The 18,673-nt window shown below is 50.8% G+C and overlaps 1 protein-coding gene across 1 annotated transcript in view; it reads right to left on the reverse strand.

The window, feature by feature from the left end:
- Positions 1-18,673, reverse strand: part of Csmd1 (CUB and Sushi multiple domains 1) — a 1,673,782-nt gene that overhangs the window by 464,210 nt on the left and 1,190,899 nt on the right. The window contains exon 10 of the mRNA XM_047550875.1: positions 15,466-15,587. Within this exon, the coding sequence (XP_047406831.1) occupies positions 15,466-15,587 (122 nt within the window). The remainder of the gene's footprint in view (positions 1-15,465; positions 15,588-18,673) is intronic.

Genomic DNA, 18,673 nt, shown 5'->3' on the forward strand with positions numbered 1-18,673 from the left:
GACTGGGATCTCTGAAACCGTGAGCCCCCAAATAAACTTTTCCTCCTCTGGTTGGGACTTTTAGTCTCAGCAGCGAAAAAGCTGACTAAAGCAACAGGTCCTTATTTGCCTGAGATAGTTATAGCATTTGGCTGTTTCCAGCCTGATTATTAATAGCATTACCCTTTAATCCAAAAGTGTTTTGGTTCAGATAATAAATTATATGGTCAATTCGTTAAATAAATAAGTTCTCAAGAAAATGCAGCATCACCGCCCTCCCCGTGTGGTGAGCTCTGCTTCCGTCACACCCAGGCTCACCCTGAGGCCCTGCTTTTGCTTGTGCTGCAGAAAGACACTGTTCTGGGACAGCACAGCACATCCAGTTCTCAAGGTGACACAGGATCGCCATAGCGAGTAGGAGTAGCAACAGGATTGGAGAGGCAGTCACGCGTCCCATGATGAGCCACGCAAAGAGCCAGAGAGATCACTGAAGGGGATTAACCTGCAGGATCCCAGCCATGTTCCAACTTTGCTCCAATACCATGGAATTCAGCTAACTGTGGATCATGGAAGGAGCTTACATGAACTGAATTTCAGTACATAAGTGTCAGGCAGCAAGTTTCACTTTTTTGCGGGGGATTGAACTCAGGGCCACTCAACCACTGAGCCTCATTCCAGCCCTAGTTTGTTTTTTATTTAGAGACAGGGTATCACTGAGTGGCTCAGTGCCTCACTGTTGCTGAGGCTGGCTTTGAACTCGTGATCCTCCTGCCTCAGGCTCCTGAACCACTGGGATTACAGATGTAAGCCACGGTGCCCAGCAAGTTTCCTGTATTTGCATGTGTATAATGTTGGGATGGTTCCAGTTTAAATGATTTGTCCTACTGCAATACTTTCCAAAGCGTGAACATGAGGCTGCCCACTGAAGCAATGTTCCTGATGTCCAAGAACAGTTACAGCCCGAACATTTGCTGAGAGGAAGGGCTGGTAGAGAGACATACGGTTCATCCACTGGAAAGAATAAATGACGTCTGCGGACAGAAGTGATAAGCTGTGAAGTCAAAGAGCCACCTGGAAAACTGGAAGTTTATCTAGAACTGAAAGATGCCATGAAGACGGCCGGAGGAGGAGAGGGAGGAGGAGGGAGGCGAGGGAAGCCCTGGCTCCTGTGTGTGCTCCTGTTCACCAGCACAGCAACAAAGGCTCAGCGTGAGCACCAGCAGTCGCGAGCACAGGTACACCCGCCCGGTGGAAGCATTTCAAGAGCTTCTGCTTTGCGTATTCTTATCCACGTTATATCATTCCTTAAAACAGAGATAGCATGCTGTTCTTACTTTAGGCACAAATATGCACATATCCATGTTTTTCCAAGGGCATTTGAGACTTATTGTGAAAAGCCAATTAGGTGGACAGTGGAGACTCATGGCCAAGAAGGGGGACAGCCACAACACAGCCAGATGTCCCTGGAGTGGTGACCGTGGAAGGCACAAGCAAGAACTCAAGGGGGCACCCAGTCCTGCCTGGCTGAGGGTGACGGAGGCATGGAGGACTGTGGTGCAGCTCGGCTTCCAGGTCCAGTGATGAGACAAGCCGCCAGGACCAAGGAGCCAGGTGCAGACTGGCCAGCGAGAGGACGCAGTCTGTCTGGATCTGCAAGCTTGAAAGCCTCGGCTAGAGACACCCAGGGACTCTGCTCGGGTCGGTGGCTCAGGTTGAGGGTCACCGTAAGCAGAGTAAGGGCCCCGAGTAGAGGGACACAGACGTTAAAGGTCAAGAGGGAACTGTGGGTTCTCACGCGCCATGATGATCACCGTCTGGAAACATCTATGACTTAGAAGCTCTTCATTGTGCACTGACTCGCCCAGTGAATACAGGAGTACTGCAGTCCACGTGCACATTACTCCACGCGCCCATTACTCCACGCGCTCATTACTCCACGAGCTCATTACTCCACGCTCTCATTACTCCACGCGCTCATTACTCCACGCGCTCATTACTCCACGCTCTCATTACTCCACGCGCCCATTACTCCACAGGCCCATTACTCCACAGGCCCATTACTCCACGCGCCCATTACTCCACGTGCCCATTACTCCACGCGCCCATTACTCCACGCGCCCATTACTCCACGCTCTCATTACTCCACGCTCTCATTACTCCACGCGCTCATTACTCCACGCTCTCATTACTCCACACGCTCATTACTCCACACGCTCATTACTCCACGTGCCCATTACTCCACGCTCTCATTACTCCACGCACCCATTACTCCACGCGCCCATTACTCCACGCTCTCATTACTCCACGCTCTCATTACTCCACGTGCCCATTACTCCACGTGCCCATTACTCCACGTGCCCATTACTCCACACGCTCATTACTCCACACGCTCATTACTCCACGCTCTCATTACTCCACACGCTCATTACTCCACGCTCTCATTACTCCACACGCTCATTACTCCACACGCTCATTACTCCACGCTCTCATTACTCCACGCTCTCATTACTCCACGCGCTCATTACTCCACGCTCTCATTACTCCACGCGCCCATTACTCCACGCGCCCATTACTCCACGCTCTCATTACTCCACACGCTCATTACTCCACACGCTCATTACTCCACGTGCCCATTACTCCACGCTCTCATTACTCCACGCTCTCATTACTCCACGCGCCCATTACTCCACGCTCTCATTACTCCACGTGCTCATTACTCCACGCTCTCATTACTCCACGCGCCCATTACTCCACGCGCCCATTACTCCACGCGCTCATTACTCCACGCTCTCATTACTCCACGCGCTCATTACTCCACGCTCTCATTACTCCACGCGCTCATTACTCCACGCTCTCATTACTCCACGCGCCCATTACTCCACGCGCTCATTACTCCCCATGCTCATTACTCCACGCGCCCATTACTCCACGCGCCCATTACTCCACGCTCTCATTACTCCACGCGCTCATTACTCCACACTCTCATTACTCCACGCGCTCATTACTCCACGCGCTCATTACTCCACGCGCCCATTACTCCACGCGCCCATTACTCCACGCTCTCATTACTCCCCATGCTCATTACTCCATTGTCCTTACTATGACCGTTTGGGAAATGAAGAGCCAGTCAGAGACTCACAGTCTCTCCCAAGAGGCAAAGAGCTGAGGCTGGAGGCTGTCTCTGAAGCCCACGCCTGCTCTCTTCACCACATTAGAGGATGCATAGCCCAGGGAGCAGGAGGGAACGTGACCCCACTGTGAGTTACGAATGGCTTTTCAAGAGGAGCCAGGGGGTGAGTCGGCAGAAGAAGCAGCCACCTGACAACCCACGGCCTTCAGCTGTGCACCAGGTCACCAGGGTCCTCTCACAGGGCGCTTGGACGAGCGTCTGTGGAGGTGGCTGTCCCGGGCAGCCCCTGGACGCTTTGCCACGAGTCGCCTCGATTGACTCTCTAACTAGAGAAAGCATTTCATTTTCTTCTGTGAAAAGCAGCCTGAAATAGTCTTCAAAAGGATCCTACTGCCCATTTGCTGATTGCTCTTCTGACCCCTATTGATTTCCACCTGCTTGCACTGTGTTGAGAGTCTGGGTTCACTGTCCACTCCAAGGGGCGGTGGCAAGCACACAGACCATTCAGAGTTTCAATAGCACCTGTCAAGTTGGGCACTGTGGAGAGAGAGGACCCCAAGGAGTGGCCATTGTGACAGGGGCCATCAGTCCTTGGAAAGTGAAACTAGTGGCCAGGGTCTTCTAGGGAAGTGCCAGGACCTCCTTCCGCATCTGAGGGCACTCACGCATGAGCCAGGGCATCCCTTCCCAGTGAAGGTCCACTTCCACAACAGAAGGGACTCCATCTGGCCCTCTCCGTCCCTCATTCACAAAGCAAGTTTAGTGTAAAAGTTCATCAATTCTTTTTAAATCGATATAAGGGAAAGGAAAAAGACAAGCCTGAGAGGGAGAGACAATGCGTGAGTAACGTAGTAGGTCGGGGAAGAGGGAGAGGGAGCTGTCAAAATCTCCACTTGGGGGCTGGGGTGGCAGCTCAGTGGTTGAGCGGTCGCCTAGCATGTGTGAAGCACTGGGTTCAATTTTCAGCACCACAAGTAAACAAATAAAATAAAGGTCCATTGACAACTAAAAAAATATTTTAAAAAAATCTTGACTTGTAGTGGGGATTCGAATCGTCTGTTTAAGGGGTGTGGCATCAAGACCACCTCCAGGAGACAGCAGTGGATCCCTCCCGGGGGCTCGGCCCCTCTCCTCCACTGACCTCTTGCTCCCTCATGAAGGGATGGATTTATCCACACACAGACCCAGGCATGTGGCAGGAGAGAAGAAGTCTCTGGCAATCTAAGCCACAAGTCTCAGCATGCTGATTTTTCAACTCAGTAAAACCTCCACTGACATTTGTCAAAAAATGTGCCTGAAAGCAAAAGTCCTGGATCTGTGAGAAGATCTGCCAGTGAGCAAGTTAAATACACTATTGTCATTAATCATAAAATGTGAGAAGACTGTGTTAACTTCTAAATGGTAAAAAACAGCAGTGAGTTCTTTCAGTGAAATGCTTATTTTCTTGAAGAATCTGAATTCTCTTAGCTTAGAAAGATGTTCTGTGTGTACTGCTAAATCAGAAAGAGAGCAAGTGACATGAAGGATTTCAAGTGTAGTCTTGGTTTTGCTACATCAGAATCCGTGGGTGTAAAACCAGGAGACTACCTTTGGACACAAAGCCAGCAGCAGTTGCCTCTGGAGCTGAGGTGGCACAGAGTTGTACCTTTTCCTTTTCTGTGCTTGTGTCTACATCCTCACAAATTAGTCCTCCACCCTTTTGTATCATGGGGCCATCTTTCAGGACCTGAACGTCTTGCTCACTTGCGCTTCTAGTTTATATTTGGTATCTCCCCACAGAGTGGGATCTCCAATAGGCAGAGACGCCAGCTGTGTCCCCCACGGCCTTCTCTTCTTCTTTATCTAAGAAACCATGGTCCAGACACTGTTGGTCAAGGCTTTTGTGTGTTTTTGCTACTCATGTACTACTTCTTTTACAAAAAGAACATTAAAAATGAGAAATTGTACAAGAAAATGTGTGTAAATGCATAAAATAAATTCGTAACATAAATACATAACATATCAAAAGTCAGAGAAAACGTGACCTCCTTCTACGCCTGTAAGACTAACAGGGCTCCAAATAAAATAGGCTTTTCCACCTCACTTTCTCCTGAACCGCATCCACTGTCCGAGTTCTCTGTGGAGGACCGAGCTCCTTCTTTCAGGCACACTGAGAGCCGGCCATCACTGGAGTATCCGTTCACTGAGTCATTTTACTAAAAACGAAGACAGAAAGCTAAAACAGAAACTCCTTTGGCCTCTTCCCCAACAGTGCTACCAGGACATCTGCCCCTCTCTGATTCTGTGAATAACCACACAGGGCACTAGGTGCTCATTCCCTCTCACCAAGCAAGAGCTTGCCCTCGCCGTCTGTATCTCCGTGGTCATCTTTACTCTCCCCTGTGTATGCTTGGCTGGTCTTTAGAAATGCTTTCTCCATTGTGTGTGGGTGTGAAAAAGAGAGAGAGAGAGAGAGAGAGAGAGAGAGAGATTGATTCATGCTTTGTCTTAAAGCACAAGCAAGTCAGAAGCATAGGCCTTGTTCTCTTTTCTTTTTTACTTCCTAAAAGAGACAATAGGAATGATCGACTTTAGTTGGGAAGTCAAGAGGCATGTTAGGCAAAAACTGAGAACACGGGCCTGTGTGGGCAGGAAGGGTGCTCGCAGGAGGAGCCCGGAGACCCAGCCCAGTTCATGAGGACATCGCTAAGCGGTGACAGTGGGAGGACTTGGGCAATGGGAGGCTGGCAGCCGGGGCTGAGCACCTGGAGAGCGGAGAAGCACGGAGTGACAAGTCCTCCGCCCAAGATTGACACCCCTGCCAGAAGAACTAAGTGGCGTTAATGTGCAATGAAAACAGAATTGGCTGGCATCTCACTTTCTCCAGCAGCATGTCCAGAAACTGAGTAGGGCTGTCAGCTAGACCCCCTCATGCCTAGCTTGCTGGAGAAGAGGAAGGGACAAGGCTGCTCCGTGCCGTTCTAGGGGACAGCCAGGGCCTGAGTTTTGCTTCCCAGCCATCGCCGTTAATTATAAAATGTAGGAAGACTCTGGTAACCTCGAAATTTTAAAAAACAACAACAGGTCCTTTCACTGAAATACTTATTTTCTTGAAAAATCTGAATTCTATTAGCTTAGAAAGAAGCTAATAGTCTACTGGGTCAACAGTCTACTGGACAATGTGTGTTCCATTTACATTTCAAAATGTCACAAACCGCCATGCATAAATCTCTACCCTAAGTTTAAGAGATGAACTTGAATGCAAATGACTGTCCTGTAATACTTGTGTCCATGTGTTACTTTGAATTCTACAGTGACCCATTGGACAGTAAGGGGTAGAATCTCCTTTCTGGTGCAGTAGCTGATGGACACTTGCAGTTTCACACAAGCATCACAGTTAGGAAATGGCTGGTATTCTACTTTAGATATTAAGAGCTGTTGCTTACAAGGTATAACATAAATGCGTAAGTTGCTGTGATGAATCGCCTACCCTTGAGATGAAATATCTCCCAATCCACTTTCTCTTCTCCCTAGACACAATGCCATTGCAATGATTTAGGCTTACATCGTCTTTATTAGTTACAATAAGTCCCTGGCTTTTCCAGCTGACAATCCTGCTGCACTGCAGTCTGTCCACCCCACCACCACGGCAGAACATCCTCACCACGCACACTTTCTAACTCCACTCCTTCCCTGAGGCACGACATTTACACCTCATTCTCTTGGGGAAATTTAGACTCTTCACCTGCTATGTGGGTGAAGCCAACTAATCTCTTTCTGAACTGAGTTATTAGAAGGGAGATGGGAAGGACAGAAGGTGGAGAATGGAAGAGGAAGAAAGCAGAAGGAAGGGGAGAGGAGAGACACAGGAGGGAGAGGGAGGCAGGAGTCTGTGTTCCTCACAACGGTCCTAAAAGTAGATGCTATTAATAGGAAAAGGAAGCAGAAGTGACAGGGGATTGAAGAGGGTAAATGATCTGCCTAGACTCAACAGTCGGGAGAGGAGAAAGGACACACATGCTGAGGTCCAGCTTGACCGAGAGCCCCGGAGCGCCTGAGGGCTGCTGATGCCCCGACTCCATCCTGTCTCCAGCCAGCCCCGCCTCCCTTGTGCCACAGAGGAGTTGAGAACTTGCTGAGAACACCTGTGGTACTTATGTCCCAGCCGCTGCTGGGACTCCCAATTTTATTTGCCAGCAATGTTCCAAGCCACTTATCTCAGGACAATGTAAAAGAACTGGCTGTGTCCTGGTCCCCACCCTGTTCCTGGAAGACCCAGCTTCCTCCATTGCTTCCCATCGCTCAGCCTCCCTCCCTCTGTCACTCCTCCAACCTACCCAGCTCTAAGAAGAGCCTCTACCCCTACGAGTGACCCAAGCCCCCTTCTCAGAACTGGGCTCCGCCTCTCCTCAGCCTCCCAGCCCCCTCAACACGCCAGGAGGGCACAGGCTCAGGGATGTTTCCCATGAAGCCAGAGATTTAAGCAACGGATGCTCAAGCTCAAGTCAAGGTGGGGACACCTGACGTTCCAGGAAAGCCGATGGGCAGGTGACCGGGAGGGAGTGGACAAGGAGAGTCACTATGTGTTGGGTATTCATCTACTGAACCTACTTTAAAGCAGTTTTGCAATTTCTGCTCTACGTCATGATAATGGAACCCCTGGGGATCCTTCTGAAAGCCTTCATGAAGGCTATCCAATATCGCTCTTCACTAGCCCACCAAAGCAATTTTCAGAAATTCTGAGCATGTTTTTCCTTAATCAAAATTAATATTGTCACATTATGTGCATATACAAATATGTAACAACAAGTCCCATAATCATGTGCGACTGTAATGCACCAATAAAAACTTAGAAAGAGAAAAAGAAAAGTTCCAGCGTGTTACCCCACTTAGCCCAGCCTCCAGGCTGCCCGTGGCCACTGGCGCAGGTTCCCTTGTGCCTGGAGAAGCACCCCTCGGACAGGCATGCCGCCCCGTGACCATGTGCAGATTTGCCGATTGTACCTCAACGAAGGCAGAAAAGTAGAAGGAAAATGACCAAAAAACAGGAGCCGGTTTTCAGTTGTTTAAATCCTCCAAGCGCTTTCTGGAAGTTTTATGGTCAGTACAAATCGCCTATGGAAAACTTGAGTTAAAGTCAGAAGCTGAAATGACACCACCAGGGTGTGTTCTGAACCACAGCCTGCCCTGGTTCCCAGGGGTGGTGTTTCTGGGACCCTCGGGTGCTGCCTGCTGGAGTCCCCTCTGCAAACGGTAGTGCTGGTGTAACCCACACCCATCCTGCTGCGTATGCAGAGCCTCTTCTGTATTACCCAGAGGACTCAGCACCAGGAGAATGCTCTCTTGTTACAGTGTATTGTTCAGGGAGGAGTGACAAGAAAACGTCTGTACCTGTTTTGTAAAAATGCAAATTTTTAAAAAAGAATATTTTTGGTCCTTAGTGTTTGAATGTAAGACTGCACAACCCTGAATAGAGAGGGCTGGCTATGCAGGTGTGTGTGTGTGTTTGAGGCCTGAGTCACGGGTGTTGGGAACTTGAGTCACATGTCCCTTTCAATCTAGCATCTATGTATACACAGAGGACATGCAGGGCCTGTGCCTGCATGACATAGAAGCACTCAGCAGAACACTGCTCCTCCGCGACAGCGTCTGCCTTTTCAGTGAATACCCCAGGAGGGGTCTTCAGACCTTCTTTTGATTCCTGTACTTTCTGTTTAAGTAGCTATACACATACACTCACATGTATACATTTATATGTGTGTATATATATATACACATATGTACATATATGTTTTATATATATATACATAAATTCCTCAAGAATTGGGTCATAGGTTTAGTAAGAGTGTTATTTAAAAGTAGGAAACTGTTGAATGTGTTTACATGAAGTGCTTTTCAAATTCTTATTACTATATTAATTTTATTGACTTTCTCTGGTGGTACTATGACAGAAGCACTTGTAATTGAGTTTAAATAATCTGCTTATCCAGTCTTGAGGGACATCCTAGTTTTCTGCAGAGAATATCCTACATACTACTTTCTCCTAATCCTTTAGGTTTTTAATGATGGATTCTAGTCTTCCTCTCCATTTGACACTCCAAAATCTAGGTAAGGTACATTCCTGAGACTCCAAGCTTCTTCCACTGGTTATTTTCTATGAGCAAATTTATATAAATAACTGGCAAAACCTGAGGCATGGCTCCTGGTTACACAACAGTCCATCCAGAGTCCAGGCCAGGAGAGTACTTGTCAAGAGAGGATTCATGTTCCAAAACCAGAGACGGTCTGAACCAGCCTCCGTCTGACCCTGGGAGTTTCAGTTTCTGGTCTACCCTGTTTGTTAAGAATTCACAGGTCTGGTCAAGCACACACATCCAGGGACACACGCTTTCTTCTAGAACTCTCCATGTCTGCTCCCCAGGAGTGATTGTCTGGAAGCTTCAGGTAACCACTTCTTTCTCTGCTCCGTTCCTAACACACCTTCATCACCTAGCGCTTCTTCAGGAAAACTTCTTATTTGAAATGTCTCCCAAGGAATCAAATTAAGCCTAATTATACTTAATGGCAATGACTGGTGCTTAATTTGGATGGCAATTCTGCTTAATTGAGATGCCTTCAGGTGTCTAAGTGGTGTTCTAAGAGTGCTGGTGTGTGCGAGTGGATCGAGCTGGAATTCCCTGTTCCTTCTACAAAAGAAGTGATGCAGCAACGTGACACGAGATCCTGAAGTGTCACTGAACGACTGAGGCTCAGAATCAACCAAACTCACGCTTGATCTTTACAAAATTCACACAGACAACAGAGAGCGCGAAACATAACCTGAACTGCGCAAAGCTGTCCTCTGCATTTTGTAGTTTGGCAGGTTCTTCGACCTGAAGAAGTCACAGAACACAGTTCTTGTTCTGGACTAATGTCAGCCCGTGGGGGTCTTGTGAAAGAGCGAGAGGATGGGCTTTGAGGATGTGGGCACAGCAGAGGGACTGCTGGACACGGGCCCCCTGCCTTGGCACGCTGCTGGTCCAGGGGTGCAGCCTGCAGGCGAGTGGGCACTGACAGCCCTGCTCTGGCTTCCGGGGTTCCTCTCCTCAGGCTCCCCGGGAGCTGCACCCAGGCTGTGGGCTATGACTCGACAGGGACTGAGGGAGTCTGCCGGGCGGACCCTTCCCTGCATTGGTACAAGATGCCGCGTGTCTCCGTGGAGAGTGGTTCTGCCTGTGACTACAGCCTGGAGGGCCGCGGCCCTCTTGCATCCTGGTTCAGAAGTCACTGCTGGGTGTCCGGGAGGAACGCAGACACGGGCCTGGGCCGTGGGAGGCAGCGTGGACTCCACAGCTGCGGCCCTTGTGTTATGGGAAACGGTTTCTCCCCAACGCTTAGCATTTAGTTGGCTCTTCCGTTCCTCCGCCCAAAGCCACCTGTCAGTATACTGAATGTCCTACCACTTCCTTTCCATATGTGGCTCATCAAAGTGACAGCGGACTAGAGGACAACACAAAAAATGACTCTCCTTGCAGACGGCAGGAAGGCCACGGAGTGCTGTGGGGTCTGACCTCCTGGACCTTCCTGCCAAGGAAGGGATGTGGCAACAGGGACCTCAAGCAGAAATTTCAGTATTTCTGCATGTACAGGAAAGAGGAGAAGCTTGTGTGCACGTGCACGTCTTGACGTACTTAGAAAACACCGTGATGCACGTGTAGACTGCATCTAAATGCATTTTGAAAATACTGGAGACGTGCTCATGAGATCACCTGCAGATCGGCTTGGAGGCACAGTCGCCTCACCTGAGGACCTCTGGCCATTCCTCCTCCAGGAAAAGAGCTTACCTTTGACCCACAGAAGCCAGGTGGTGCAAGAGCGTTCTCTACCTCAAACCCTGCCTTCACTGGTCCTTGAAAGGAAAGCAAGGCAGGGCTTCCTTTGCCTGCCCTGCTCCTCCTATGGCTGTCCCTGTCTCTGGTCCCTACACTAACAGCCTGCCCTGCTCCTCCTATGGCCGTCCCTGTCTCTGGTCCCTACACTAACAGCCTTCCCTGCTCCTCCTATGGCCATCCCTGTCTCTGGTCCCTACACTAAAAGCCTTCCCTGCTCCTCCTATGGCCGTCCCTGTCTCTGGTCCCTACACTAACAGTCTGCCCTGCTCCTCCTATGGCCGTCCCTGTCTCTGATCCCTACACTAACAGTCTGCCCTGCTCCTCCTATGGCCATCCCTGTCTCTGGTCCCTACACTAAAAGCCTTCCCTGCTCCTCCTATGGCCGTCCCTGTCTCTGGTCCCTACACTAAAAGCCTTCCCTGCTCCTCCTATGGCCGTCCCTGTCTCTGGTCCCTACACTAAAAGTCTGCCCTGCTCCTCCTATGGCCGTCCCTGTCTCTGATCCCTACACTAAAAGCCTTCCCTGCTCCTCCTATGGCCGTCCCTGTCTCTGGTCCCTACACTAACAGTCTGCCCTGCTCCTCCTATGGCCATCCCTGTCTCTGGTCCCTACACTAAAAGTCTGCCCTGCTCCTCCTATGGCCGTCCCTGTCTCTGATCCCTACACTAAAAGCCTTCCCTGCTCCTCCTATGGCCGTCCCTGTCTCTGGTCCCTACACTAACAGCCTGCCCTGCTCCTCCTATGGCCGTCCCTGTCTCTGGTCCCTACACTAACAGCCTGCCCTGCTCCTCCTATGGCCATCCCTGTCTCTGGTCCCTACACTAACAGCCTTCCCTGCTCCTCCTATGGCCATCCCTGTCTCTGGTCCCTACACTAAAAGCCTTCCCTGCTCCTCCTATGGCCGTCCCTGTCTCTGGTCCCTACACTAACAGTCTGCCCTGCTCCTCCTATGGCCGTCCCTGTCTCTGATCCCTACACTAACAGTCTGCCCTGCTCCTCCTATGGCCATCCCTGTCTCTGGTCCCTACACTAAAAGCCTTCCCTGCTCCTCCTATGGCCGTCCCTGTCTCTGGTCCCTACACTAACAGTCTGCCCTGCTCCTCCTATGGCCGTCCCTGTCTCTGATCCCTACACTAACAGTCTGCCCTGCTCCTCCTATGGCCGTCCCTGTCTCTGGTCCCTACACTAAAAGCCTTCCCTGCTCCTCCTATGGCCGTCCCTGTCTCTGGTCCCTACACTAACAGTCTGCCCTGCTCCTCCTATGGCCGTCCCTGTCTCTGATCCCTACACTAAAAGCCTTCCCTGCTCCTCCTATGGCCGTCCCTGTCTCTGGTCCCTACACTAAAAGTCTGCCCTGCTCCTCCTATGGCCGTCCCTGTCTCTGATCCCTACACTAAAAGCCTTCCCTGCTCCTCCTATGGCCGTCCCTGTCTCTGGTCCCTACACTAACAGCCTGCCCTGCTCCTCCTATGGCCGTCCCTGTCTCTGGTCCCTACACTAACAGCCTGCCCTGCTCCTCCTATGGCCGTCCCTGTCTCTGGTCCCTACACTAACAGCCTGCCCTGCTCCTCCTATGGCCGTCCCTGTCTCTGGCCCCTACACTAAGAGCGCACTGGTGAACTCCAGATGTGCCTCTGCGATGCGTCTGCTGGATCTGGAGCAGGCTCCTCACTATCTTACTGCCCAACACCAACCTCTCTTCACCAAGCACCGTGGGTTCTTGACGTCCCTTCCTGGTCAGAGGTAGGATGGATGCTTTGTTCTAAACTGGGAGGACTGTAGCACCGGTCAGGGCCCAGGGAGCAGGGTGCAGGGACGCAGAGCTGGGCGAGGCTCCTCCGGGGAAAGGAACACAGCTCCCGCTCGAAGGCTGCGCCATCCAGCCGCAGAGCTGCCCTGGTTCCCAGGGCCCCACTACTCACACCCCCTGGAGACCAGACTCAGGGTGGAGCTGTGGAAGGGTGCTGACCCAGAGAACCGGAGCTGGCCCGGGCCCCCCTCGCCCCCTCACGGTCACCCGGGCACCTCGTCTTGCTCGGCCTCCACCTGAGGCGACGCTGCCCCGAGCCCGCTCCCGGTCAAACTCATCGTCCCTCCCTGGGAGCATCGGGGCAGATTCCAGCCCTGCCTCCTCCCTCCTACAACCCACTGCCCCGTGTCTTCCCGCCGTGCGCAGGGAGGCCTGTGGGGAGAGTTCACGCAGGGCTGGTGTCCACACGACTTATCCCGGGCCCCCCAAAGCAGAGCCATGCCCGCAGGCCGAGGACGTGCTGTGCCCATGTCCCCCAGAGAAGGGCGGGAGCAGCCTCCTGCTCAGGGTTTGGGCTGTGCCCTGAAGACAGAGGACTCCAGAGGGCTTCACTGGTGGGGGGCCTTGGCCCCAGAGCAGGAAGTGTGAGGTTCTGGGAGCTGCTGAGGCATAACAGGGGCCTCCAGGGAGCGGGAGGGTGGGGGTGAGCTTTGCACGATATAAAACACTCAGCGACTGCAGGGCCTGCTGGAGGGGTGGCCTGGAGCTCCTGAGTGACTCTCAAGTCCATTTCCTCTTGTGTGAGGGACTCATGTGGCTTTCCTAGGGTCACACGGAACATGTGGACCACTCCAATGCTCTTCCTGTGACTCACTCCAATGGCACAGTAGCATATCCAGTGCTTCACGATGTCCCCCCAGATCCATTAGCCCTGGTGTTTACATGCCTAGGAAATAAGCACTGGTTTATCTGGACCCCCGTACAGTGCATGTCACCTGCTCAGTGCCACTTAGTACATCACCGAACACATTCCCAAACAAGTCCGACTGTGTTGGTGTTTTTTCCTAGAACTTCTCCATCTGAGCTTTAGGACCTTTGCTAAATTCCCAAGGTCATATGACTGACCTTGCTAGGGATCAAACAGGAAATTCTAATTTTTTTATATGTATGTGAATGTAGAAATTAAAACAATTATAAACTAGTAACATCATTTACTTTTTAAATTCAGTTTGTAAAACATAACTCCCTTTGAGAGACAACTAAATGCAATGGCTTGGTAAACAGCCATCAAGCTGTTGACGAATTCACCACTTCTAGTACTGAGAGTAGATGGCAGCATCGTGCCCACTTAGGCACACTGTGGATTTGCTCACTTGGCACAACCACCCCCCAGGAAACAGTCTTGTCATTAGACTCTTACTATCTCCGAGGCTCAGGGGACTTGGCTCACTTGTCCGAGGTCACAGAACGACTGCGGGGCAGAGCTGCATCTAAAGGTCTGAGAACAGGGCCCGGGAAGCGGCAGGTCTGGGTAAGACTTTGGATAAGTTACCGCCCCGCGTATGAGAGCTGAGCAGACCACCACGGCATGGCTGAGCCCAGGCGACACATGGCCCAGAATGTTGAGTGGACACAACCATCATTAAACCAGGGCTCTTGGCAAGAGCTGGGGCAGCTCCAAACTCCTCCATGTTTAAGGGGAAGCCCCCAACCCAGGGTCTGACCCGTTTCTGTTTATTAAAGCTGGCACCTTCACACAAGCAGGAGCCTTGGTGTCAGCACAGAAGTCAGGAAAGGGACGCAAAGCCACCTGGAGAGGCCTCACTGAATGCACGTCAGAGCGGCGCTGCTCCCGGGCTGGCCCCGGGGGCACCCAGCCACCTGCACGGTACCGCAGGCTGAATGCCCCCTGACACCACCAGCGAGCCCTTGCCACGCAGAGCTGCCTCTGCTGGCTCAGAAACCGCAAATGGTGTGATCGTTCTAAATCTAATATCACTACAAATACATTCTCTGAACATTGCTTATTTTAGTTTATCTGAAATCCACACTCAGAATGATTTCCTGTCAGTTTTTAAATCAAATCGATACAAAGACGAACCACCTTTGCTTTCCTGGTTTTCCACTGGTAGGAGGCCTGACTGAGCTTAAACCGAATTAAAGATAACCCAAGTACAGCAAAGGAAACGGATTCTGAATGTGCTCTCCCAGCCGACACTCGGAAGCCATGAGGCAATTGAGAACTGTGTGCGAGACACTTATGGAGAAATAACCTGTCTCCACCAACCTTTACGGGCCAGAGGATCACGCATCCTACTTGATGTCACGCAAGGTAAGAAATTACCGAGAGGACGGAGACCTGCCTGCTCTTAGGAATGCTTAGGGACCCAAGGAGGGAGGAGACTGAGTGCACACAGTGCACACAGTGCGGTAGGCGCAGGGGGGCGTCCATCGCATAGAGTGGCAGCCGGCAGGAACACTGGGCCTGGGTGCAGCTGCTGACAGGGTACCGCCCACAGTGGAAAGGGCCGTGACACCTGGGGACAGCACTCAGACCCGCCCAGCTCCACCAGAAGGGGCCAAGCGGAGACCACACACCATGCTGACGTCTACACTGCCGTCCCGGGGTGTGGACACGGGACACAAGCAGCACCAGCCTTCAACCCAGGCAGCACAGTAAACGTGCGCGTGGTTGAGGCAGGGGCCCCAGCCCGGGGTCGCCCGCGGGAACGCGCCCTGGGGAGCGCGGCCTCACCTTGTCGGGGTCTGCGGTGGTGATCACCCACACGCAGTGCGCGTTGTCTTCGTACTGGACTGGGTAGTTGGGGGAGGTGATAACACCACTGGGCCCACGCAGGTTCGATCCGCAGGTCCTCGCTGGGGAGAGAGACAAGAGAACTCCGTGAGCATCCCACTAGTGCGGAAAAGACGCCGCGTTCTAACGAACTCCAGATCAGCTGGGAAAGACCAGGAACTGCAGTTGGCGGGGCCTTGGGGCCTCCTGGTCAGCACCCCAACCTGCGCTAGGGCACGGTCACCTATGGGCAAGGCAGCGCACTCCCAAGATGGCCCCATGATACCAGCATCCTAGGTGGGGACAATACCAGGTCCTCTACTTCCAATCCCCTTCTGGCTCAAAACACATGAGGTATATCGACTGTGCACAGAGTTGGCACCACACATCTCTCCAGGGCGCCAGGAGACACAGTGAGACACCGGCAGTGGAGCGTCAGGGCGAGGGCCCCTAACCATGCAGATGTCCCACACCATGTGGACGTTGCCCCTGGGCCAGGCCCTGCTCAGATGGGGCGGGCAGCACAGTCCCCAGAGCCTCCTCAACCCATGGGTTCCATCCGCAGAGACCGTGCCAATGTCCTGCAGCTCAAGGCAGGCACGTGCGGGAGGTCCTTGAAACGCAGAGAAAGAAACTGGGAATGTTGACTCGAAGCAAAAGGAAAACGCCACTTCCCTCCTCTTCCTCCTGAGGTTGAAAGGAAAGACTGAGGGAGGCAGAGGCCACAGCCATGTGAATGGCGTGGCTGGGAGGATAAAAATCGTCAGGTGCCCGCTATTCCGAAGTCCTTTTAATCCAGAGAGGAACTTCGGAAATCTCGTGTCACCTGGACTCTAAACCTAGCACTGCTCCCCAGCGGGGTCTCGGGAAGGGAAAGGAGAAGCCCAACTTACGGAGGAGCCCAGGGAACGAGCTGGGGTTGGTTTCCTCACCAACACGAGGCACGCGGACCTCCCAAGGGGGACACTTTCTGATGGTGGCCTGTTCTTCCCTCCTCTTGGCTGAGCACCAGGCCAGCCACTGGCCTAGGAGCCTCAGTCCAGAGTCCAGTACACACACTCCTGAGCTGCCCCCGAAATCCTGCATCTCTCCTCCATATATTAACATAAAGTGATAAAGCGTGTCTATTCCCAAAAATACTTCTTTATACGATTATAACCTACAGCTTTTCCTTTCCCATTAGGCTGGAATTTCTTGATGTGTCTTTACTCGCCTGCATATCCAGAGCCTGACACAGTGTCTGCTGTCCTTCGCATGCCAACGTGACAAGATCACTTGGGCCAACTTTTCCATTGCTCAAAACATACTATGGAAATAGTCAACTAAAAACTAGCCTACTCTAGGTTCAAATTCACTGTTTTTTTGTTTTTTTTTTTGTTTTTTTTTTTAAGGGATTGAACCCAGGGACTCTTAACCACTGAGCCACATCCCCAGCCCTTATATATATATATATATATATATATATATATATATATATACATATATATATATGTATATATATATATATATATATAAAAATATTTTTTTATTTTTTATTTATTTATTTATTTATTTTTAGAGATAGGGTCTTGCTGAGTTGCTTAGTGTCTTACTAAGTTGCTGAAACTGGCTATGAACTTGGAATTTTCCTGCCTCAGCCTCCTAAGCCACTGGGATTAAAGGCATGTACCACCGGACCTGACCCAAATTCACTTTTAAAATATTGGTATTTGCTGTCCAAATGAATCACATGACCTAAATTAAAAGGATACAAGCTTGTTTCTCAGAACCCAGTGGGTGTGTCATGGCTGTGAAGATCTCTGACAGAAAGCTCAAGGCAAGCCTGGACCCCTCCGAAAGGCAGGGCGTCTTCCCTGGTCACAAGTCCATTTAGGAGCTATTCCGGAGAATGTCATCACTTCAGATGTGCATTTGCCCAAAGCGCTCCTATGCTAAGGTATTAATTAGGAAACCGTAAAAGGAACGTTATCACAGCGCAACTTGAGTTACGGTAGCTTTAGGCACAATTTATACTTCGGTGCATTTCATAATGTACAGCTGTTCCAAACATATTAGACAATACTCAATAAGTACTTGTTGACTTGATTAAGACTCAGTGTAACCACCCTGCCTTTTAAGCATATCACACTTGGCAAATGCAGCTCTGCTCAGGGAAGTCCTACAGCCGAAAGCCACTGTGCGATGTTCCCTGACCTGTGCTCACACTTGGGACAGGGGACCAGATCTCACCATCTCCAGGTGTGCCTCTCAGTCACCTGCTTTGAAGCTTGAGCCCTGACTTGACTGATTAAAGCTGGTTCCCAGAATTTCAAGAAACGGCCCTACCCATTACTTGGGGAATTATGATTTTCAGTGGTTAGGCTTTTGAGTGAGCTGTTGGTAAATAAGTATGGAACCCAGCTCCATGTTTTCAAGCAGACATAGGCCAGAATTTCACAGAGTTGTGGATCCAGTTCCTTCTCAGATATTCAGCTGTGAGTATTAGAAATTAAGTATAATTTTTTTCATTTTCTTTATTCTTAGCAACGTATCTCCACGTTTGCAATGCATCTCAATAGCAGATTATTCTTTTCTTAACTCACATTTTTTATGAGTCTATCAAAGGAAACATCTGAAATGAAATGTATGGACATACTCAGAGCAAATGTATTTGTCCATTTTGCTCATTTGTATAAGCTTTTCATTTAAAGCAATTTCTGGCGTTTGATGGTTTCCTCAATAAATATTTGTGTCTCTTGAAGGGGTATAGCCTCTTTAAGTCACATGACCTACCTATAATTACTTAATTCTAATCCTTAATTGTTGAAAACTTTAGCTAGCACATCAGTCATTGTGCTTCTAAATCATCTCTATCCTCATCATCTGCCTCTGGGCCACCTGGAGATCACCTTCCCTCTTCCCACAAGGGTGATTCCTGAATCACTGCCTTCTCGCAGCACGGCAGTATCAATAGAGACAATTCGGGGTTTTCAAGATGGCAGACTAGAGGGCAGCTGCATTTCATGTTGCTCCAGGACTCAGGATTCAAAAGAAGAGATAGTGACAGACTTGGGACCAACTCAAAGCCGCCGGGTGAGTCTCTCCCTTTGGGGAGGCGTCCCGGATGGGGCGGTAGCCCCGGAACGCAGGGGACTTTGTGAAGTAGAGTTGCCCGGCGAGACGCCCCTCC

Source organism: Sciurus carolinensis, chromosome 4, assembly GCF_902686445.1.
Source record: "Sciurus carolinensis chromosome 4, mSciCar1.2, whole genome shotgun sequence".
Classification (NCBI taxonomy): Eukaryota; Metazoa; Chordata; class Mammalia; order Rodentia; family Sciuridae; genus Sciurus; species Sciurus carolinensis.